This window comes from Lolium rigidum, chromosome 4 (genome assembly GCF_022539505.1).
Source record: "Lolium rigidum isolate FL_2022 chromosome 4, APGP_CSIRO_Lrig_0.1, whole genome shotgun sequence".
In the NCBI taxonomy this organism is placed as follows: Eukaryota; Viridiplantae; Streptophyta; class Magnoliopsida; order Poales; family Poaceae; genus Lolium; species Lolium rigidum.
The window spans coordinates 82,015,640-82,040,071 of NC_061511.1; the positions used below are offsets into that span (position 1 = coordinate 82,015,640).

Here is a 24,432-nt window from a genome sequence, read left to right on the forward strand (position 1 = left end):
CCTACGACTACACCGTCACGTATCCGGGTGCTTCTTCTAGCACATACCCGGAATATGATCCATCTTCGTCGTACTACGGGGATACTACCTCATGGCCTCGATGGGATTGAACTCCACTTAGGCCAAAAGCCTAAACTTGGGGGGAGGTATACCGGCATCACTCATTCTTTGCATATTATGGTTGCTGGATACTTGCACATACTTGTTTAGTCTCTTTGAGTGGTTTTCTAATGAGAGGGAGATGATATTTGGGGAAGTGCTGCCTGAAAACAGATTCTGGACTGCTACTAGAAAAATTAGTGCGCACAGCCAGAGCGTTATTTTGAGCTGCCAATTTTTGTGCAGGTTCCCCAGGTTGTTATCTAACTTTCATTAGTTGAACACTTTTCGAGCTGAGCAACGTAAGATTTTTGTAAAAATCGATTTCTGTACTGCTTGTCGAGATTTGGCAGATTTCTGCCATCTCGCTTTTCTGTGTTTCTTTTAGTTTGCTATTTCTTGTTTTCACTTAGTTTCTTTTCCAAAACACAAAAAGACCAAAAATATTTCTGTTGTTTCTCTTCATCATTTGTTTATTTTGGTTTCTTGCATTTGTTTCGCTTTATTTGCTATTGCTAGTTTGCTATAAGAAAACCCAAAAAGATTTTGCTTTGTTTGCTTGTTTCCTTTTGTTCTTGTTCTCAAATTCGAAAACACCAAAAATATTTGCTGTTCTTCTTTGGTTTGCAAAGTTCATTATGAGTTCAATGGTCTTCGGTGGCTGGAGCGTGGTTTTCATTTCATATTATCCAAGCTACACAAGTGAAAAGGCAATAATGACGATCTACGACAATCTGATTGTGGTGAGAGGCTGGTATGAACTCTATTTGTTTTCATTTTTGTAGATATACTCATCCATGTGAGCATGCTTAGTTGGTTCATGTGAGGTATATGTCATTTAAGAAAGTCTAGTAGTTCATGATCTCTCATGTTTAGCTCCAATTTATTAATATGAGTAGCATGTCATGGATGTTTGCTTGCATTGTTTTATTCATAGATAGATATGATATTGTGGTATCCTCCTCTCGAATAATTCATTTATATCGACTTGGCACATGCTCACGCATGCATATGACTGAACAAGAGTCAATTAAGCCTCAATGATTTACATTGCTTCAGAGTTCTTGTATCTCTTTTATGCCTCAGTTAATTTATTTTGCCGCAAGCATGATTATGACAGTTATTGCTCTCTTGATTTATCGCTCCCTAGTCTTTTGCTAGCCTTCACTTGTACTGAGCGGGAACGCTGCTCGTGCTTCCAAATACATGAAAACCAAGTTATTCCAGAGTGTCCACCATAAATACCTATGCATGGCATTTCAAACCATTCCAAGTAAATTCTCATGCGCTACCTTTAAAACCTTCAAAATGCTTCTTAATTTGTGTTTATGTTTCATAGCTCATGAGGAAGTATGTGGTGTTTAGCTTTCAACCTTGTCATTTACTTTTGACGGACTCTCATATGGACTAGTGGCACATCCGCTTATCCAATAATTTTGCAAAAAGAGCTGGCAATGGGATTCCCAGTCCCGAATTAATTAACTTAAATAGACACTCCTCCATGGTTTGTGATTGTTGGACGGCACCCGAAGGATTCGGTTAGCCATGGCTTGTGTAAGCAAAGGTTGGGGGGAGTGTCATTGATACGTCTCCAACGTATCGATAATTTCTTGTGTTCCATGCCACATTATTGATGTTATCTACATGTTTTATGCACACTTTATGTCATATTCGTGCATTTTCTGGAACTAACCTATTAACAAGATGCCGAAGTGCCGCTGTCGTTGTTCTCGCTGTTTTTGGTTTCAGAAATCCTAGTAAAGAAATATTCTCGGAATTGGACGATATAAAAGCCCAGAGGCCTATTTTTCCACGAAGCTTTCAGAAGACCGAAGACGAGACGAAGAGGGGCCACGGGGTGGCCAAACCCTAGGGCGGCGCGGCCCCACCCTCGGCCGCGCCGGCCTATGGTTTGGGCCCCCGTGCCGCCTCTCGACCTACCCTTCCGCCTACTTAAAGCCTCCGTGACGAAACCCCCGACGCGAGAGCCACGATACGGAAAACCTTCCAGAGACGCCGTCACCGCCGATCCCATCTCGGGGGATCCTGGAGATCGCCTCCGGCACCCTGCCGGAGAGGGGAATCATCTCCCGGAGGACTCTACACCGCCATGGTCACCTCCGGAGTGATGAGTGAGTAGTCTACCCCTGGACTATGGGTCCATAGCAGTAGCTAGATGGTTGTCTTCTCCCCATTGTGCTATCATTGTCGGATCTTGTGAGCTGCCTATCATGATCAAGATCATCTATATGTAATTCTATATGTTGCGTTTGTTGGGATCCGATGAATAGAGAATACTTGTTATGTTGATTATCAAAGTTATGCTTAAGTGTTGTTTATGATCTTGCATGCTCTCCGTTATTAGTAGATGCTCTGGCCAAGTAGATGCTTTTAACTCCAAGAGGGAGTACTTATGCTCGATAGTGGGTTCATGCCTCGCATTGACACCGGGACGATGTGATGAAAGTTCTAAGGTTGTGTTGTGTTGTTGCCACTAGGGATAAAACATTGATGCTATGTCTAAGGATGTAGTTGTTGATTACATTACGCACCATACTTAATGCAATTGTCCGTTGCTTGCAACTTAATACTCGGAGGGGTTCGGATGATAACTCTGAAGGTGGACTTTTTAGGCATAGATGCAGTTGGATGGCGGTCTATGTACTTTGTCGTAATGCCCAATTAAATCTCACTATACTCATCATGATATGTATGTGCATTGTCATGCTCTCTTTATTTGTCAATTGCCCAACTGTAATTTGTTCACCCAACATGCTGTTCGTCTTATGGGAGAGACACCTCTAGTGAACTGTGGACCCCGGTCCAATTCTCTTTACTGTAATACAATCTACTGCAATACTTGTTTTTACTGTTTTCTCTGCAAACAATCATCTTCCACACAATACGGTTAATCCTTTGTTACAGCAAGCCGGTGAGATTGACAACCTCACTGTTTCGTTGGGGCAAAGTACTTTGGTTGTGTTGTGCAGGTTCCACGTTGGCGCCGGAATCTCCGGTGTTGCGCCGCACTACATCTCGCCGCCATCAACCTTCAACGTGCTTCTTGGCTCCTCCTGGTTCGATAAACCTTGGTTTCTTTCTGAGGGAAAACTTGCTGCTGTGCTCATCATACCTTCCTCTTGGGGTTGCCCAACGAACGTGTGAAATACACGCCATCAGTCATCATCATAATAAAACTAAACTAAAAAGGCACTCCTTCATGGTATGTGATTGTTGGCAGGCACACGAGGATTCGGTTAGCCATGGTTTGTGTAAGAAAGGTTGGAAGGAGTGCCACATAAACATGCAAATAATTCATGGGAGCCGCTCTTGAAAGTCCGGTTGGCGAGGTAGTTGGTGTACCCATTACCATTCGTTGACAACAACAAACACCTCTCAAAATAATTTTACTCCTGCTTTACAAATAAAAAGCTCTAGCGCATGTTAATCCCTGCTTCCTCTCGCGAAGGGTCAATCTTTTACTTTTATGTTGTGTCTCCATCCTTTCTTTGAGCACTTTCTTGAGAGCACAACTGTCATTCTTAGTATAATATGCTTGTCTCAAAATATGATTGATTGTGGTATAACTTTGATGCTTTTATCTTTGACAATCATTATTTCTAGTCTTTCTATGAACTCCAGAGGTGCCCGGGCATTTATGTTTTGCCGATCAAATACGAGCAAGCGAGATACCACTCTATCATACTCTTTTATGAACATTGCAATCCTGCTTATATACATGATTCATGATGCTTATTATTAATTGTTGGTACCTCTTCATGATTGACATAGTCTGTTAGATGATCTTATTTCCATGTATCTTATTATGAACTCGCTTAAGTATTAGCCATATCATGAGAATATATACATCATATGAGCAAATGTGTTCGTGAAAGTTCTTTTATCGCTCGGTTGTTAACTCGAATTGCTTGAGGACAAGCAATAAGCTAAGCTTGGGGGGAGTTGATACGTCCAAAATGTATCTACTTTCCCGAACACTTTTGCTATTGTTTTGCCTCTAATTTGTGTATTTTGGATGCAACTAACATGGACTAACGCTGTTTTCAGCAGAACTGTTCTAGTGTCTCGTTTTTGTGCAGAAATCCAACTTTCAGGAAAAACCTCGGGATTTTGACAGAAGGCCCTATTTTCCCAGAATACTGACGGAGCCAGAAGGGCAAATCAAGTGGAGGCCCGAGGGCCCCACACCATAAGGCGGCGCGGCCTAGGGGGGCCCGCGCGGCCCTATGGTGTGGCCCCCTCGGCCGGCTTCTGATGCCCTCTTTCGGACTACTTATTGGCATCGACCTAAAAACGCACGGGGAGAAGTCGAAGTCGCCAGAAACCCTCCAGAACGCCGCCACATCGCGAAACTCCGTCTCGGGAGCCAGAAGTCTCCGTTCTGGCACTCCGCCGGGACGGGGAAGTGGAGGAGATCATCGCCATCATCACCACCGACGCCTCTCCATCGACCAGCCATGTTTCCCCCATCCATGTGTGAGTAATTTCCCCGCTGTAGGCCGAAGGGGATGGTAGGGATTGGATGAGATTGGTCATGTAATAGCATAAGATTGTTAGGGCATAGTGCCTAGTGTCCGTAATTGGTACTTTGATGATATTGTTGCAACTTGTTATACTTAATGCTTGTCACTAGGGCCCGAGTGCCATGATCTCAGATCTGAACATGTTATTATTTCATTATGATATTCATTGTTTATGGTCTTACCTGCAAGTTGTATACACATGTCGTTGTCCGGAACCAATGGCCCCGAAGTGACAGAAATCGGGACAACCGGAGGGGATGGTAGTGACGTGAGGATCACATGTGTTCACGGAGTGTTAATGCTTCGCTCCGGTACTCTATTAAAAGGAGTACCTTAATATCCAGAGAGTTTCCCTTGAGGCCCGGCTGCCACCGGCTGGTAGGACAAAAGATGTTGTGCAAGTTTCTCATTGCGAGCACGTACGACTATAATTGGAACACATGCCTATTGATTGCTTTGTACTTGGATACCGTTTTATTATTATCTGCAAATGCCCTGCTATGATTGTTACATGAGTTTCTCTCATCCATGCAACGCCCGTTATCCGTCCCCGTGCCTACAGTATTTTAATCCTGCTCGTTTACTAAAATCACTACTGCTGTCTTTGTTACTCTGCTGTCGTTATTTTACTACTCGCTATCGCTATAAAACTGTTACTACCGATAAACTCTTGCGAGCAAGTCTCGTTTCCAGTGTGCAACTGAATTGACAACTCCGTTGTTAAGGCTTTCAAGTATTCTTTGTCTCCCCTTGTGTCGAATCAATAAATTGGGTTTTACTTCCCGCGAAGACTGTTGCGATCCCCTATACTTGTGGGTCATCAGGCCGCCGGTGCTACACAGGAGGACGAGGACCGGGGCATTGGATCTTGATGGCCGTTGCAAGGAGGACGACGGAGTTGGTAACGGTGTTTGCTTTTGCCTTTGCTGGAGAACCTGGCCGCGTATCACAGACAGATCCGCCATAGTAGGTCTTTGGGCGATATTAATATATCGATATCGATTCGGGCCTGGCTCTATGTACTTAGAGCATGTCTAAGAGCATGTCTAACAGACTCTCTATTTTTCTGCCCCGTAAAACGCAAATAGAGGGCCCTGTATTCACTTTTCATCAGCCGAAAACTCAACATTCTGTTTTACGGGGTGGGGATACGGAGTTTGCCAGCTCGGACAAGTTTTCAACCCCTCAAAACAGGGTTTTTGACAAATTGGATATTACAACCAATACAACATTTACATTGAATAGAAGTTTTAAATCACACAATAATCGTCATAATTATTACAATAATATTTTTTGGAACTGCCAACAAATGTTCTAATGGAAGAATTAAACAAATAACAAATGTTCCCGCAATCAAACAATCAAGATAACTGTTTCCCACGTACAACAATAGGAAATGAATGTAAAAACTCATTGACCATGCAACTGCCAGTGGTGCTCAATCAGATCTTGGGTGAGCTGGTGATGAGTCTCGGCATCTTCAATGCTGCGATGCGCTGCAAGAAAAAACTTCAATCCGATATGGGTTCCGCTGGGGCTGCACTCGGGTGCCAACATTGTCATAGAAACATGGAAAGTTTAACCCTCTCTCATCGTCAATGATCATGTCATGAAGAATCACATAACATGTCATGATTTCAACAAGAGTTTCCTTGTCCTAAAACCTTGCAGGACCCCGGACAATAGCAAACTTTGCTTGCAAAACACCAAAAGCTCTCTCAATATCCTTGCGGCATGCCTCTTAATTTTTGGTGAATCAAGCTTCTTTTCTTGTCAAAGCCTTGTCCTTTTTCTCTTTTATGGACTTGACAAGAGTTGCATAGTTCGGGTAAATACCATCTATGAGATAGTACCCCATGGTGTACTCATTGTTCATAACTTTGTAGTTACAAGTTGGAGCTTCACCCTTAACTAGTCTTGCAAATAAATGGGACCTATTCAAGACGTCGATATCGTTAAGTGTCCCGGGCAGTCCAAAAAAAAGCATGCCAAATCCACAAGTCTTGCGAGGCCACAACTTCAAGAACAATGCTAGCATCACGGCTTTTGCCACAATACATTCCATGCCATGCTTTTGGACAATTTTCCATGTCCAATGCATGCAATCCAGAATACCAAGCATGCCCGGCCACCCCCTCTTTTCATTGATCTCCATGAGTCTTTTCGTATCTTGCTCATCTGGAGCTCGGAGATACGTATCAACATACAACTTGATCACCATCTTGGCAAACATACGCACGCAATCCATGATTGTTTTTACACCAATGCGAAGGTACTCATCGGTATAGTCTGCTGGGATACCGTATGCAATCACCCTCATGACGGCTGATATTTTCTGAAATGGGCTAAATCCCATGACATGGGCAGCATTCCTCCTTTGCTTGAAGTAATCGTAATTTGCCTCGCAATCTCTGACGATTCTCTCTGTAAGGGTATATTGCCCCTATGTGTGGTTTTGGTAATTAATGACAACCCCTATGGACTAATGTATTCATTGAGTTTATATGAAGGAATATTCCATAGGTACTACTTGTATTCCATGTGTTGGATTCAAGTATGGATGCCATGAAGATAAAGATACACCTTGTGTATTGGCATCAAGATCATCGATTTAAAGATACATATGTAATATGATCAAGAAGAAGAAATGAAGATGGAGTTCTTATGTGGAACTCAATATTAGCCATACTCTACCTTATGTGATAAGCAATGGATGATCAAGATCTTGAGAGCTTGACTCCAAGTGAAGAACTCTTTATATACACCTCAAGATATTATGATAGAGTATGAGAAGTTACAAGGTTGAGTTGGGCAAGTTCAAGATGAGCATCTCAAGTGGATCACATGCTTGAAGCTTGCCGTCCATTTGGTGATAATGGACATGTGAAGATGTGCATCAATGGAGCTTTCCCATCATAGTGTATGGGGGAGCATTTGTGAGTCTTCACAAAGCAACATTGATCAAGTGAGGCATTCCGGCTTGTGTAGAACTTGAAGAGTTATCATCAAGATCAAGCGGGATGCGCAAGGCAAAGGTATGACCTTGATAGGTTTTCCTTTTACCGGTCTCAAGGTGGTTGATGGGAGACCGGATTATAGGATAGATAGCCGCACTATCAAGAGGGGCTTTCGGTTGGGTAACTTGATCACATCGTCTTAGGGAGCTCAATCCTTTGCATACTTTGCATATCATTATTGCTTCTTGGTGTTTCTCTATGTGAGGTTCGTGAGCTTGTTGCTAGCTGTACAACAAGCCCAAGTTCATCGAAAACGGAATCCGCATGCATCTTCTATTGCGTTTTCGAGTTTGGACGTCTTCACCGTTTCTTAACGGTGGGAGACTCCCTCTCTAAAATCATCTAAAATGTTCTGTGAGGAGTCTCCATTTTTGTTGGGGTTCTATTCGTCGTTATCTTTCCAACAAAATTGGTTTCATGTCAATCGGGGTACGGACACAAAAGTTATCACGGTTTTTGTATAGCATGTTTTCCTACTCACCCGGTCAGGGTCCCGGTCGGCCGGACCGTGCGCCGAGCTGGCTCCGGCCTGCCGCCCGGTCAGCCGGCCTACCAACCGGCCTGGCTGGCGTGCCGACCGATCGACCGGTCGCCAACCGGGCGCCAACCGAGCGCCAACCGGATGGGCTCCTGGACGACGCAAAGTGACCCCGGTCGGGGTCTGGCCTGCCGAACGGTTTGGACCGGCTGGTCCGGTCTGTGGCCCGGTCTGACCGGGTGGCCCGGCCCCAGGCCCGGTTGACCGGCCTCCTCGACGGTTGACTCAGCCCAACTTTTTTCCCAACGGTTATATTTGCTCTTGGGCTATAAATAGCCCTTCTTCCACCTTGGGCTGAGCTAGTTCTTCTCATTCTCTCTTCTCCATTGTTGCATTTTAAGAACTTGCTCTCTTTCTTGTTCCCCTCCATGATTCTTGCTCATTCTTGAGGGATCTAAGAGAGAAGATCTAGATCTACACTTCCACCAATCCATTTCTCCTCTAAGTGAGGGAAACTCTTGGGATCTAGATCTTGGAGTCTTTTGTTGACTTTCCCCATTGTTCTTTCTCTCCAATCTCATCTTAGCATTTGTTGCTTGGGTGGGATTTGAAAGTGAAGGATTTGAACACCTCTAGCGTTCTTGCTTTGCATCATTGCATAGTGTTGAGCTCTCCACCATGATTAGTTCAAGTGAGAGACCGTGAGCTTGTTACTCTTGGAGGGAGACCTCCTAGTTGACTTGGTGGTTGATGCTCCGGTGATCTCTTCAAGAAGATTGTGAAGAGACCCGGGCTTCTCCTTCGTGGAGCTTGTGAAGTGGTTGTGGAGCTTGCCATCTCCGGAGCGGAGGAAAAGCTAACCATAAGGAAAGGGCCATTATCCTTCGTGGGTGTGGTTCGGAGAATAGGGTGAGCCTTCGTGGCGCGGGGAATCCTTCGTGGGACCTCCACTCCTCCAAACGTGATGTACCTTCTTGCAAAGGAAGGGAACACGGGAATACATCCTCGTCTCCGCGTGCCTCGGTTATTTCTATACCCGAGCTCTCTTTCCTTGTGATAGCCATCGTGCTTGAAGTACATATATCTTGCTATCACTTGTGCTACATATATCTTGTGCCTATCTTGCTTAGCTCTAGTTGTTATTGTTACACTTAGTTGAGCTTAGCATATCTAGGGTTTGTGCTTGTAAACTAAACGATAGTTTAATTCCGCATTCTTACAAGACAAATCCGTAAGAGTTTTAATTGCCTATTCACCCCCCTCTAGGCGACATCTCGATCTTTCAATCTCGAACAAAGTCCTATGCATTCGATACCTTCTACGGAAGAGGCGGGGAGGATAGGTCGGTACCTCGACAAAATAATCTTGCATCAACTATTCGTGGCTGAGTGCGCGGTTCCGCGGAATGCACATACGCCCCATGGTGGATCCTTTTCTCTGATCCAGCAGCTTGGCGCGGTCCTCCATGTGCTTCATCCCGAACAGGAGCAACATCATCTCTGTGTCGTCGTCGTTCAACAACTCGTCGAGTTCCGAATCGTCGGAATCCGACGAGGACCAATCGGTCGACGAATCCTCCAAATCCTCCATACGCATATCCTCTGAAGCCATCTACCACCGTGAAGCATAGATCAACCTCCAAACACGTCGATTGTACTGGCGAAAACGAAGAGGAACGCGGCGGAATACTCACCGACGAAAACGACGGAGGAGACCGCGGTGGGGGTGCGGCGGCGCGCGCGGAGGGACGCGGATCTCCAGCGGGGGTACGGCGGGCGGCGGAGGGGCCCGGATCTGAAGGTTTCCGGCGGTGGCGCGCGGGTGGGTATGGCGGCGGCGCGGGGAAAACGGGTGGGAAAACTGAAATGTTCGCGCGCCCTGGCTGAAATGAGATGGTAGATTTGCATGTATTTCCTCTCCTGTCCTGCACAAGTAGGGGGCCAGAAGCCACCTCCTAGCCGAAACTGAAAAAACCGGACGCGGGAGCCTATTTTACGGGATATGCTAGACGGCCGCAACCCCATATTTCGACGGTTATTTTACGAGTTTAGCTCTTTTAGGGGTTGTTAGACGTGCTTTTAAATAGACAGATATGGAAGCCGACTTTAATTCAAACTCGTATCGAGCGAACAGGTCCTTGCCGGCGGCCAAGGTGAGCTCACGTCCCCACTCCCTTCGAGCCCCGCCGCCCTAATTTTTTCATCTCCGTCACCGCCCCCAAGCCCAGTCGGGTGCGCCGCCCGCCCGACCTTCCGGCCACCGACGCCGTCTGTCCTCCCGCGAGCCTTTGCCGCCAAAGAAGCCTGATTCCCTGCTTTCCCACCGTCGTCCTCGCGCCTCCATGCCCGATGGGTTGCCCCGCTTCCCCCGTGCGGAAGCCCTCCTTCTCTCCTGCAGTTGCTGTCGGGCCAGTAGTGAGCCAATCGAAATCATGTAGAATCGAGTACAAAATAGGATTTGAATCTGAATCTAATTGAATCAATCTGATTCTGTTCTACAAAGAGAGCCAAATGAGGTATACAATTATCCCAGGATGGAGCCATTCAGAATTTCAGCATTAGGATGGATATGAGGTCACACTAGCCATCGAAAACCTGTAGAAGCAATAGATCCCCAAAAATGACACTACACTGAATCTCGATTGATCCATTCATATTTTCAGATATTAGGATGGACGAGGTCACACAAGCCGTTGAAAACCTGAAGAAGGAATGGAGCCAGGCAGTTGCGCAGCTTGAGGTGTGCGTCGCTGCAATTGAATCGTGTGGGACGATGGGAAAAGGGACAGAAGAGGCAAGTTCTCTTCCTAGGCTGAACGGTTCCGCCCAGGATTCACTGCATCAGCTCAACGCGCTGCAGTGCAGGCTTGATCTTCTGGTAGAGCAGCTACCCACTTTTGAAGAAGTGCAGTCTGGCCAGGCAACCTTAGGGTCATGGAAGGAAGAGTTTAAGAAGTAATTAAGCTACTCTTAAATTCTCTAGTCTTCCCTTTACTTTGTTTCTTTCTGTAGTTTTTGTACCGATTAATTTTGTGTTTTCAGGCTGGGTTCCAATCTGAGGAATGCTAACTTACAAGCAAAAGCAAACATTAAAAAAGCTGCTCAAGTAGAGGTGTGTTAATTTTCTTCATAAGTTCAGAGTATGCTCCATTAGTTTGATTATATAACCTCAGCAATGCATGCTTGTTGGCAATTTAAGGTGATCTCACTTTCTAACCGTGCCCTCTCTAGAGGGAGCTTCTTCTGGGAGGTGGAGAAGAGTCTACCATCCGGAGGCGCAATCTCCAGTAAGTTCTATAATGTGTTGGTATATCTTGGGAATATTTAAGAAGGTAGTTCCAGAATTTGTTTGATATTCAGTTCAATGTCATGTGAGTCATTGCAAGTTGGTACAGCAGATCACTTGTGAATTTCAGCTCTAAGGATGCATTTGGTTTGGCATTAGGATAACTAGTTTAGCTGACCTTACCTCTGATTTTGCATTGGCAACAGACCTGGTTAGCCTAAATAAGTTTTCACCGGGTTAACTTAACCCCTCATAATCCAAGGATGTTTGGCCGGTTGATTTCTTAACCCAGTCTTTCACTCTTTATCCCTGAACCAAATATGGCCTAATCAGCTAATCTTGTAAAACTAGGTTAATGATCACTCACTGATGTTTCTGCTGACATAGAGGTATTTTGGTACATTAGCATCTTACATTCCCGTAAAGAAGCAATAATAATGAATGAAAAAAAATCAACTGCCTCTTGTTTGCTGGCGGAATCTCCATCTAACTGTAGCGAACAATCCATATTGACATGATTCGAGATTTAGGTAGGCTTTAAGCAGTTCCAAGCTCATACCTTGTTTTTGATAATTTCTAATAAGGAAAATCAATTTTGTTACGAAGAATTCATATCAATATATCATTTTCTTTACTATGGAGGAATCGAATACTCACAGTATGATGAAAAACTTCAAGTAACTGATTCAATTGCAATAATTGAACATGGCAAAGAAATTGAGCAATCCTAACATGAATTGATAAAATAAAATGCTAAAAGAGAGAGAAATTTACGAATTTGGCCACAACTGCTGTAATTGAACGAGAAGACCCTAATTTACTCGGCCACCAGGGATCAACAAGTTTGACAGCAAAGTAGCTGCACCTACAAATACTGTGATTTGCTGTCACGATGGGCGCTTGCAAGGTGTGATAGTTGGAGATTATTATTGCTGCGACAGTTGGAGATTATTGCTGTGCACAGGGCGGGACAGGCAGTTGGCGTGTGATGACCATGTCAGCGCAGCAGCTGCACCCGCCACGACGCATTCCATTTCATTGCTCCATCCCACATCCTTCCCCTGCTGGCAGTTTTGCTCTACCTGAGAATAGTGGCGCGTACTGTGGGCAGCGGTGGAGGCAATGGAGTCATGATGTTACTAGCGTTTGGCAGTGCTCCATGTCACCTCCTTCACCGTCTGGCAGTTTGGCTCTACCTAGGAAATAATGTGGGCATGATGGAGGCAATGGAGTCATGGTGTTGCTAGCGTAATATGCACCGTGGTGCTCACCGGCAATATAGAGAGAGGAATAAAAGCAGTAGGTAGAAAGTGGGGAGAGTTCAAGAGGAGGGTAAGACGATTTTATTTGCTGCTCACTGGGATGCCACCCTAGTAAACTTTTGCGAGTGCAAAACAGTAACATGGCAAAACCACCTCCACACTAGCAAAACCACTCAAGCCAAAACACTGAGTGCTGTGAATTATCCTGATAGAACTGAAGGGGAGGGGGGGGCGGTAAATAATCAGTTTTGTACTTCAGGTGGTTTAGTAGATTTCTTTAATAGTTTGATGGGGTTAACTTATTTCTAATTTGAACTGTGAACTGTGGTCAACTACTAAGAAATTGCTTTGTTAGTGTAACCTTCTATATTATTTGGACAGGTGTCTCATCATGTAAATTACGCACTAATGGAAGAACTACCCCTCTGTATCCATTTTCCGGTCACATCCTTTCTGTTTGTTAGTGAACAGTAACTTAATGATGTAGGACAAAAGCTGGGATGACATCTGCTGCAGAAAGTATCACTGAAAGCCTTCGTCGTTCTCGGCAGTTGATGGTTCAGGTTAGCACTTTAACGTGTTTAACGGATGCCGCGGATGCTAATGATTTCTTGCTGCTAAGTTCAAAAGTAAATATTGTTGACAGGAAGTGGAAAGAAGTGCAAATACCTTGTCAACTTTTGGTATGTTTTCCTAAGTCTGTGCTCAAGTGGCTCACGTGTAATTTGTATCCCTTGTTGAAAGGTTAACTCCATGTTTTTGTTTTGATCATTCATTCCATGAGTCAGAATCGATAAAGTAAAGGCTGTTCATATAAGTTAGTTATGTACATTTATGGTTGCACTTTCCTTACAAATGTGCTGCTACCTGGTTATTATCACGGAAGTATGGCACAGCCCTGTTCGTCTGGTCGCGCCTATGAGTTTCTGTCATAGTAATGCTGTAGTGCGATTTCAGAACTACACAATTGGAACTACGTAGGCCAAGCTGTACCTAATTTTGAAATTATGTAGATGAATCAACAAGTGTTCTCCGGAAGGCTGAAGGCGAATATCAAGGGCACCGCTCTTTGCTAATGCGTACCCGTGGTTTACTCTCCACAATGCAACGACAAGATGTTCTTGATAGGTAGGTAGCCTGATCTTTTGCAAACTCAAAGCTGGCGTTATTGCCAATAGTTACATGACGTGGTCATGTAGTTTGTTCTTGGTTTCCAGTTAGACTAAAGAACTGAAACAAAATGTTCAAATGATATACCTACTACCATTGTGATTTGCATTTGATTTCTTATATAGAAGATCAATTCTGTCTAGGTAATGGCCGTATTGCCTGGGCTGATACCAATTGCTAACTCCATCTGTTTCAGGATCATCCTGATGATTGGGTTCCTCATTTTCTCCTTGGCGGTTCTTTATGTTGTCTCGAGACGTATTGGGCTGTTGGCATTGCAACGGAAGCTGGCTGATGCCATCAGATCAGGCTCAATATCAGCCGAAGATGTTGTAGCTAAAGTGCAGCATGGACGTGCCCCAGCGAATCCTCTGACCGCTCCTCCGATTTATGATGAACTGTGATTAACTTCAACGATAACTTGTACATCTCGATATAGGAGCAAAGTTTACCATCAGCGTCAATTCTGCATGCTAACCTTCGAGAATTCCTATCTGGTGCTGGATGTCTCCACTAACATTTGTCCAAGAAGATATATGCTGGTTTACCTGGTTGTTTACTGTATATGGCTTCCATCTGAAACATGGAAGTCAAACCTGCAGGGTGGAGATGCATTTGTTCGTGTAGCATATAATCAAGTTCCCGCCAGTTGCTTGCTGTTCGAATTGGACGAACAGATCCAGAGTGAAACTGTAAAGCCATGACCTGTTAGCGAGCCTCAGATCTGCTTTCGCTGAAGAAAAGAGAGCAATTGTCAACACCATGAATACACTCACCCATGTAGACATGTGGCTTCCACGTCTGAACAATTGAGTGCTCTTTTTTCCAAACAAACTTTTGATCTAAAAAGATGATTTGCTTATCAAAAAAGCACTTTATTTGGGATACTTTTCCGTGTCTGCCTTTCTCCAGTTGGAGAAAATACGTTATAACTGTAGCACGCGTTCACCACAAGTCAAAGAACTCTCCATCGCGAGAACGTGAAGTGAGCCTTGATGCTTGCGGTGGCACTGTGTATCGCGTATTCGCGTGTGATGTGCGCATGTGTGCAGCGGACCTCTAGCGTGTGGACATTCATGTGTTTGTGGGCCGTTTGGTAAGTATGTGTCTTTTTTCCTTGGTAAAATACGATTTATTACTTATAAGATAGCATCACGAAAATGCAATTTAAAAATACTTACACCCAGCTGCACACAGCCGCATAAATCTAGCAAAAATAAAATACGAAAAACAAGGTTCGAGAAGCTATAGTAGATTGCCTATGTTGCTAGAGTAGATCATGCTGCGATCCATGGGGAGCAAAAATATCTTTTATTGTGTAACCTTTAAAAAAACTATAGCACGAGAACCTACGGTGACTGAACCTTGTATTTAACGTCCAATAATACTTACACACTTACGGGTAAATTCTTACGGGAAAGGGCTTACGAGATGATGTGCCAATCACAGAGATGGTGCGAGCGATTTGTGTGGAACTGCCACACTCCATTCTCTGATTCCACATATGTCGCGTAACAAAATTCTGTAATTTTCACATATGTCGCGTAACGTATTGTTCCAGGTGCTCTACGGTGAAGGCGTCGACCGCCGACCGCCTGGCAAAACGGGGATGGCCCCATCACCCCACCTGCCAGCTCTGCAGATGCTCCCCCGAGATGGCTCGGCACATCCTTTTTGAATGCCGTTTCTCCGAGCGCATCTGGACCGCGGCGGCCTCCTGGCTCTCTTGCCCGGATCTTATGAACAGTCTTGGAGAAGGTAGAGCGAAGGTCATTGATTATTGGCAGGCCATCACAGCGACCACTACCTCTTCTCCCAAAGGGCTACGATCTGCGGTTATTCTCGTCACTTGGGAGATTTGGAAGGAGAGGAACGAACGCGTTTTCAACAACAAGTCTTCGCTGCCTTCGATTGTTATGCACAAGATCAGGGAAGAAGGAAAAGATTGGATCCTGGCAGGTGCCAAGAGCATTGCGGACTTGATTACCTGAGTTGTCTTTTGGGCGGTTTTTGGTCCGCCTTTTTTTCTTTTTATGGCTCTTGCCATGCACCTGTTTGCTTCTCCTATATCAATATAAGGCAAAACCTTTTTTGCCCGTTTCAAAAAAAATAAAAATTATGTAACAGTTTCACCGTAAGTGTAGACTCATTTGACGTCTTAAATACTCTTGGTAGTAGAGAGAACGATGTCTAGAATGGACTTAAGAGAGAATCAAGTAAGCTATTCCGTGTGCATGCAACTTACAGTTGCTGCCTGCCCCTGGTTGTAGAAAACGTGAGGTGTGAAGGGTTTCCATGGCACGCTGGCTGAGCGATGTGTTAAGCCTACATGGCCAGAACTAGTACGTCGATCGTACCAAAAGTGTGGGTACGGCTGGCTCGCTGGGTAAAGTTGAGTTGGTCTGGACCCGTCGAAGACGAAGAGGTAGATGGCGCCTAACCAAAAGCCACGCACACAAAAGCCAAAAGCCGCGCAAAGGCGAAACGACCATCGGCTTGCCTTTACATGCTTTGAGGATTGAGAGGCGCGCAGACGCCACAACAACCAAATACTGAACTCAACGCAACCAATGCACAGTGCTAACAGTTGCATGCATCTCTACAGTTCTACCCCAAAGATTTCTGAAGTAGTAGACATTATTCATGGGTATTTTTCTATGCACATCTGCGGTAGTAGCTAGCCAAACATGGACGACCATAGATGGGACTTTACCACACTTTACCCCTCTGTTATGCACCATCTAGTGAGAATTTCACCGGAATACCCCTCTAATATACCTCATTTTCGCATTTTGCCTGTACTGTTTCGTGTGACCAGCATGCTAGGTCGGTAGAACAATGCCTAAAACTTGGAGGACATCATCAAAGATTATGTCTAGGTTTTTCTTCTCTATGTGTTTCATTCCTCATTGTTCTCTGACAAACAGGAAAAGAGGGTTTAGTGTACGATTTTTTTTATTTCACCCGTATGTGATGTGTGTTTGGTGTCCCATAACCCAAACCCTTTTGCTAATTCCAGGTTGACCGGGAATTAAGTTAGTTTCAGATCAACTCCACAACCATTAGATTTGCATCGTGATTTGTGCATACAAAAATTACACATGGATGTGTAATTGCACATATATGTACAATTGCATATCTTTTGCCCCAGTTGCACGTGAATTACACGTGAAACTAGGTGATCAGGAATTAAGCTAATTCTAGGTTAACCGAGAATTAGCCGCGTCCTAACACAAAATAGCCCACCCACACTCAAACAACCCAATATATAAACTGTAGTATTAAAACCAGTATTATATATAAAAAAATGAAAATCCCAAAACAAGCGAGCCGCCATGACGCACCCCCTGCCACCAGCGCCTTCCTCGAGGGAAGAGATTGACACTTTCTCGAGCAGTTGTGGAGGCGCATTGTCAAGCGAGCTTTGTGCGCACCCTCTAGAGTGAAATATCCCTCATGCAAAATAATAATAATTGAGCGATACTGGTTGTATGTGAACAAATTGACTAATCCTTTTGTAGTACATCATTTGTAAATTTGTGAATGCCATTATTTCGAAACAGAGGTAGTAACACAATTTTGAAAAGTTTGATCATACATACATGTTTTTTTCCATCTCTCTTCCACTAGCAAAGCATGCATCTATATGTAGAAAATATCTTCCACTCAAAGCAATACAGATCTATATCTAGAAAATATCTTCCACTCAAAGCAATACAGATAAGCATGCACCCCTGTAATTGGTAACTGATTGGCAACATGACACATCAGCTACGTTTGTGCACAGACGAAGCCATGCTAGTGCTAGATAAAAAAAAAAGCAAAAGCTCGGTTGGCATAATTGAGCAACCCCATGTACGTTGTTCAGGGCAAAAGGTCACGCACCCTCCTTTGCTTGGCACCCTACCAGATCCTTGTTCAGGGAACAAGACAAGAATCGTACGGCTGGCGTGAAGTGATCTTACCAGATATACTGTACGTGTCGGTGCATATAAGTCGCGCCGTAGATGCGCACATGCACTACAACATTATCTTGTAGCATTACTGGCGTGGCTGATAACTTGCATGTTTTAACCACCATGTGTTGTTTTTACAGATTTGCTAATTCTCAGCTAGGTGAAAACTGGATTAGCGACCTTATTCAGGATCATGTTGGGCATTCGGGTTTACCCAAATTTTTCTGGTCGGGTCGGGTTTCTAATACCAGCACCCGATGTTCCCTCAAAATTTCTAAGACCCGACAAATCAGGTACCCGAAAAATCGGGTCTGGGTCCGGATAGTTCGGGTTCGGGGCTCGGGTTTCGGTTTTATGCCCATGGTGAATTCACGGTTGGATCATTGTTCCAAGATTTGTGCCGGTGGGCACCACCCTACCTTATCTCTTCCCCATCCCGGGGGAGTGTCGGCGCTAGAGAAGAAGGGAACGTGGCTTATGAGGGATGGGCAGAGGTGGTGGTGGATCAACAGAGGAGGAGCTCCAGTCAAAAGCCATCGTGGCAGGGAGGACATCGGTGTCTTCGGGGGGGGGGGGCTTCATATAAGAAAGGAGGAAAGCGGCGGTGATGCCAGTTAGTCGACGGAGAACTAACCTAATTCGCTGCGCCTTAGGGGACCCTTTTGTTTATTAGTTTTGTATGTATTTGTTGCAACTGCACTTTCTATCCGAAATTCAAAGCCCGTATAGAGATTATTAAGATCATTTTTTACTCCAGGTCCATTAGACATGAAACACTTGATTCTAAGGCGAACCATAGCATTCGTTCTCGATGGCTCGCTGACGGCATGCATCTCGGCCGGCCGTCGCCGTCCATGCATCCATGCATGCAACCAGAGTACTCCAGTACCACACGAATACACGATCACGACGTGACGCTCGGTGCGTATATGCAAATTAAAGCAAAGCTAGCCGCCGACGATCAGACGGCCGGATCAACAAGCTATAATACCTAGCTACGGCGCGCAGCTAGCTACACTCCGGCGTGGCGACGGAGTGCTGCAACCGTAGCTGCTCGTAGAACCTCTGGATGAAGTCGTCGCACTCGGCGTCCACGCGCTCGTTGCTGCCGCCCTCCGGCACGACCGGGAACGGCGAGTCGGTGACGCGCAGCGGCCGGACGCCGGCGGGGCTGCGGCCCAGGATCCAGGCCACCATCGGGGACGGAGTCGCCGTGGCCACCCCTGCCACCGCCGGCGTGGCCCTTCCGGACTCCACGTCGGCGCTCATCATCTCGAACGCGCGCGCCACCGCGGCGGCGTCCAGGCCTCCGTAGTCGCCGCGGCCACGCCCGCCTCGGCCCTTGAAGGGGAAGAGCCCGTAGTACTGAGGGTAGGACGGCGTCGTGGTGCAGCTGAACTCCACCTCCCGCGCGCGGTGCCCGTAGAAGGACGCCATGGTGGAGGTGGAGGAGGAGGCGGCGATGTGGTGGCCGCCGGAGGTAGGGTGGACGAGGAGGCCGCGGAGCGCACGGCCGGCGAGCTTGCCGCGGCCGACGAGGAGGTGCATGTCCATCATGAGGCGCTTGCGGCCCAGGCCGCGGCGCAGCATGTGGCAGACGGCGAGCACGACGTGCCACAGCCGCCGCGCCAGCCCGGGCTCCATGGGCCGCCGCGCCGGCGTCCTGGCAAGATCCATTAGTTTGTCCTAGTGATTTGAGTTGAAAGCCCTCCCAAGGGTGGTGTTGATGCAAAGCAACAAAGATAAACCGTGACACCTGAGAGGTTAAGGAAGAGTGAGGGGAGTGGTTAGCTTAAGGGCTGAGCTAGCTTATCTGGAGATGACGGAATGAGCAGGCAAGGGGAGGAGAGGAGGAGGTTTATAGGGAAAGAAAAGCTTCAAGGGCCCTACTCAAACACAACTTAATATGGAAGCAAGGGTTTAGTAATTTATAACTTACGCCATGGTTGTTGCTGTTGTCACTTGTTTCTGCTTGGAATTGAGGACGCTAGCTGTTGTTCATAGTTTCATACTGGCATTGGTTCCTTGTTGATCAAATGAATTTACAGTGTTACTACTTGTTGATATGGCTTAAGGTTTAGCTGCAATGACAGTGATCTCAACCAAAGAAGTAGCTGGTTTGATAAGGTCTTCTGATCCTTTTGTTGGTGGGTAAGAATGCGAAACTGATCCAAGAAACAAATATAAGACGATTGTGGGAGTAGTTAACTTCCAAAGAGTCCTTGCGTTGTCAAGTCTTAAAGAGATGACCTTTTGTGACTGCGAATGCGCTTGACCATGTCGTTGGAGGAAATTTAGACCGAGGCGAGAATGACGGCCGGCGGCTGAAAAAAAACGACATAGGACAGGCTGAACATGTCAATGATGTGGGAAGAAAGAAGAAACACTACTGCATGTCCTCCTTCTCCCAGACAGGGTCAATTCGAAATGTTTGGAAGTTTACTCTCGTCGGTGGATTCATGTTCAAATTTAACATCCTTATTTTCATAGTTGGATGGATGTATTCTACTAGGAGTATGCTATCGAATTGAGATTCTGAGAACTGACCGTTTGATGCATGGTTTACACTGGATACATGCATTTACTTTCAAATGAAAGGCTGAAAGCCAAAAACAAATATCTCTGAGAAATATATATATGGGTCAACACATATGCCAAAAAAAATCCTGGCTAGAAAGTACATCAATAATAATGGGTATAATTAAAAGAATAAGAAAACCTGTTCTTGCGCAAATTGTCTACAACATTAAGTACAGATAAAGTTCAAATGGGGCTAGCCAGGTGAGTATACATGCATACTATAAATTGTGAACTCAACACCAATACAAGCTATAGGACGCATTCTCATGGATCTTGGTCAAAAGACGAGATACACAACGCCGGTTTTGTGCTCCGTGTTTAGCAAAAGCCAAGCTTAAATTCCTTAGAGAGCAAGTGAGGAATTTCTTCCCTTCCTTTTTCTCCTTTCCTTACTTGGATGCTTATTGTTGATTTCTTAGCTTTGGCTAAAGCATGGTCATCGATCAGCTCGGAGCTCAAGGCCATGACCATGGCTTTCCAAAGGCTGATGCTGCTTTTGTTGTGTGGAATTACAGTTGTGTACTGCTGGCAGGTTACCTTGCCAAGACTTCAAAACTGCGTGAAGTAATTAACAATGGTTAGAAATGGAAGAACTTTTTCAGATACTTGGGATGGGGGTCCCAAATTACTGTCCTAAATCAAAAGGTAAGCTCAGCTTTAGTGGACGATAACACAGTAACTTGGTGACTTTAGAGGTAGCTTCTATGTCACGTCCCACATGTATACATAATACATGTCAGATTCTTTATGTGGGTCTCAAAGTATCAGAAAGATCACGTATGCGAGTCTGTCTTGGCAACACACCAATATTAATCGCCCTTGCATGGACAATGCACTGATAACAATGGGCGTATATTAGCAGGAGCTGATGGGCGGAAAGAGCCCCTGCCTTGCAGGCCCAAGGGCAGTTGACTTGGACTGTTGAATACCACATGGATGCCTAATAAGAAAAATTTGTGTAAATATTTATAGGAACTAGTTTCTCAACTGCGCTGTTGTACGCTAATGTATTTCTTATTACCCTTTTCAACCTCTCATTCTACTTTGTTAACATTTTTCGCTGTCTTGCCTGGCCTCTTCATGGTGAAGACTCACCTTGCATACCCTATCTTCTGGCAATCTTACTCTTCGTTTGTAATTATAGGGTCGGATGGCCATTATTTAGCTATAACGGAAATATTTTGCCTCGTTTTGCCTGTATTTTAAAAAGTATAAGACAATGAAAAATAAAACATTTGCGGTTTAAATTAACCGTAATAGCATACATAAACCCTTTGTTTCTAATGCCACGTCAAGTTGCACCATCAAAATATTTCTGCTAACACAACAACATAAAATGCATAAAAGGGTAAAAGCAGTTTTGCAAACGCTCTACATAATATATAGTACATTCTTGACATATGTCCAGTCTAAATCATAATGGATGTACCAAGAATCATTGCACGTACAGGCAAAACGAAGTGTCACATCAGATTTCGTCTGGATTTTGATTAGTATATCTGATCCATCCTATCCAAAGCAAACCAATTATAGATTTTCTATGTGACGCTGGAGGCTAACTATGTGCGTGCGGTAGTAGGTTTGGGTGCGCGCGAATGCAAGTTGCATCATGGTGCTCCCCAACACGGCGTCCCCTTTGGTGGTGGTCGAAATCGAAAACAAAGCACTTATAATAAAAGCCACAACACAGACAAAAGCCAACCCACAGTCTCTAATTTTATGCACTTTTGCCAAACCTGGCCTCTTTGCCTTTTCTACTCCCATTGTAGTGGGCTGCGGTTTAGATACCTAGCTAGTTGTATCACTTGGCAATCGGCGACTGCACAAGCTTACTCAGTGATGCTCCATGGAGCTCCTATGACCTGTCGTGGTAGCCACGGATGCTAGAACAGTGATCGTACTGAGAAGACAACGCTATCCTTAAGTATCGTCAGGGTTTTGGGAGATTTCGGGAACCAATGTTTAGGATTTTTTCTTTTGAGATGGCAATGTTTAGGATTGTGAAGATGCTGGTTTTGCCATTGGGGCAGTACACATGCTTATGTGGCGGTACAGATAAGGGGACGATATTCTTTTTGCATATTGTGCGACTTTATTGGTTGTGTTCTTCCTTTGTTACCCACTTGATCGAATTCATGTAAATAGCAAGGTGTTGTGACCTGGAACTTGTCAACTAAGAACACCGATTTTGGCGACCATGATCTACTTTGTTGGTTTGGTCTTTACAAAAAAAAAAAGGAGGCATGAAGACGAGAAAAGGTACATATATATATAAAGCAACATGCATATTTCTGTTTGAGAAGTCCAACCATAGGGCCAGATTCTTAGGCAAGTAATAGCCTCTTCTTAAGAAATTTAACATGCATGAATGGCAATCATGCAATGTGTGTTCAGTTACTTCTTTGTTCTTCATGGGATCGTGCCATGGCACTAGAGTCGATTGTAAAGATGCAGCTGGTTTTGCCACTGCGTTTGGCACTACATATGCTTGATTAGGCGGTGGTAAAAAAACGTAAGACCATACGTTTGCATTGTGAACGACTTTATTGGTTGCTTCTTCCATTGGTTATCCACTTGATCAAATTCATGTAGCTATTTGTTGTGACCTGGAAGGCTGGAACTTCGTGTCAACTATGAACTTCAATTTTGGCGACCATGATGTACTTTCTTGGGTTGGCCTTTACAGAAAGGAGAAATGAAGAAGAAAGCAAAGGTACATAAAGCAACATACACATTTTTGTTTCTTGATGCAACCATTTGATCTTCTCCGGTTTTTGATTGAGAAGTCCGACCATAGAGACAGACTCTTAAGCAACTAATAGCCTCTTCTTAAGCAAATTAACATGCATGAACGGCTATCATGCATGTGTTTTCAGTTACTTGATTGTTTCATAAGCTGATTTCATGGCACTGGCAGTTTCGAGTGATATGATTAATTTCTTAACTGTGTGCAAGATAATGCAATTACACTCACCAAATAAAGCCATGGTTGTTCATGTACCATTGATTAACAATCTTCCTCCAAGCAGACAGTTCTTGTCATATAGTAGATATATATTAAGGAAAAAGAAAGAATTGTCGTAATGTTTAGCTAGTTGTTCGATTGAGCTTATCCATAGCCTTCACTTAATCTGGTAAGGACACATTTGGAAATAAAATAACAAGGCCACTTTGCTCTTTATGCAAGTATATTCTGGTGCACACTGCTTTCTGTCTTGCTTTTCCCTCTTTCAGACTAAATTACTACCACACTAGGTAGCTCCTTCCTGCGGTGGGTTTGGTTGGGCCTGCCTTTTCTTCATATCCTAATTATGGCGCCATTAGCCAGGCAATATTGGAATTTAGTTGTCGTATATGAAATCATGCACTTCTGAATATAAATACCATGTTCTGCTACACTGGAGAACATAGCTACATTGTTTTAGTAAGGCCACATGCGAACTCGTCAGGTTGTGGGGCACTGTTAATTCTTAGGCCACATGCCCTTAACCCTCACCATCAAAATCTCAAAGTACTTTCACATACGCATCAATCTCATTGTGCTCTCTCCACTAGTAAAAAGAGGAGGGAAAAGGCTGCCATCTTTAATGCATATACATAGATATCCTTCTAGCTTCTTTAATTAGTTTCTTCACTCCACTAGTAGGGCATGCCCAATGCACTGCCTTAGAGCTACTGCCTCACACCTTTAACTAGGTTCGGGTGGTCCAAAGTAGGTTCGGATGAGGAGGCAACCTCCTCCTCAGGAAGTGAGATCTTGAGCTTTAAAAACATGCTTTTTGGAGAGAGAAAGAGATACATAGTGTCATATTTGTGGGGTCTCTTCTCTTTTTTTTTTCTAATTAAAGTTGTAGCTTCCATTGGAGATATAAAATTGATCATGTTGCTTCTGACAACTTTTTTACGTGGAGCAGCTAGTTGTGTATGCCACCATTGCTCATGCCCGTAGTAGCTAGGCAAAACTGCAAAAGATAGGGCTAAAAATAATCTTTGCTACAACAACGCCCATATTGTAGGTTTGTAATCTCATCAACAATTGCC

At 44.6% G+C, this 24,432-nt stretch overlaps 2 protein-coding genes across 4 annotated transcripts; one reads left to right on the top strand and one right to left on the bottom strand.

Annotated features, from left to right (window-relative positions):
• The first annotated feature begins 10,266 nt into the window (after nt 1-10,266).
• Nucleotides 10,267-14,402, top strand: LOC124708370. Of its 3 annotated transcripts, none has more exons than XM_047240046.1 (8): nt 10,267-10,290; nt 10,801-11,092; nt 11,180-11,249; nt 11,369-11,424; nt 13,173-13,248; nt 13,332-13,368; nt 13,699-13,813; nt 14,052-14,402. In XM_047240046.1, the coding sequence occupies exons 2-8, from the start codon at nt 10,809-10,811 to the stop codon at nt 14,257-14,259; spliced, it is 846 nt and encodes a 281-aa protein (XP_047096002.1). In that variant the 5' UTR covers nt 10,267-10,290; nt 10,801-10,808; the 3' UTR covers nt 14,260-14,402. The 3 variants fall into 3 exon arrangements, with proteins under 3 accessions (XP_047096002.1, XP_047096003.1, XP_047096001.1); XM_047240047.1 differs by having other exon boundaries at nt 10,270-10,290; nt 10,793-11,092; XM_047240045.1 differs by lacking the exon at nt 10,267-10,290 and adding an exon at nt 10,564-10,711.
• Nucleotides 14,403-18,574: 4,172 nt separating this feature from the next.
• On the bottom strand, nt 18,575-19,621 carry LOC124705937. Its single transcript, XM_047237617.1, has one exon. The coding sequence runs from the start codon at nt 19,486-19,488 to the stop codon at nt 18,820-18,822; it is 669 nt and encodes a 222-aa protein (XP_047093573.1). The 5' UTR covers nt 19,489-19,621; the 3' UTR covers nt 18,575-18,819.
• Nucleotides 19,622-24,432: the final 4,811 nt, after the last annotated feature.

Excerpts from the sequence above, each read along its gene's own strand:
- LOC124708370 (XM_047240046.1), top strand. The coding sequence starts at position 10,809 with ATGGACGAGGTCACACAAGCCGTTGAAAACCTGAAGAAGGAATGGAGC. Across the intron at positions 11,425-13,172 it reads ATCCGGAGGCGCAATCTCCA|GACAAAAGCTGGGATGACAT; the intron begins GTAAGTTCTATA and ends TTAATGATGTAG. Across the intron at positions 13,814-14,051 it reads CGACAAGATGTTCTTGATAG|GATCATCCTGATGATTGGGT; the intron begins GTAGGTAGCCTG and ends CATCTGTTTCAG.
- LOC124705937 (XM_047237617.1), bottom strand. The coding sequence starts at position 19,488 with ATGGATCTTGCCAGGACGCCGGCGCGGCGGCCCATGGAGCCCGGGCTG.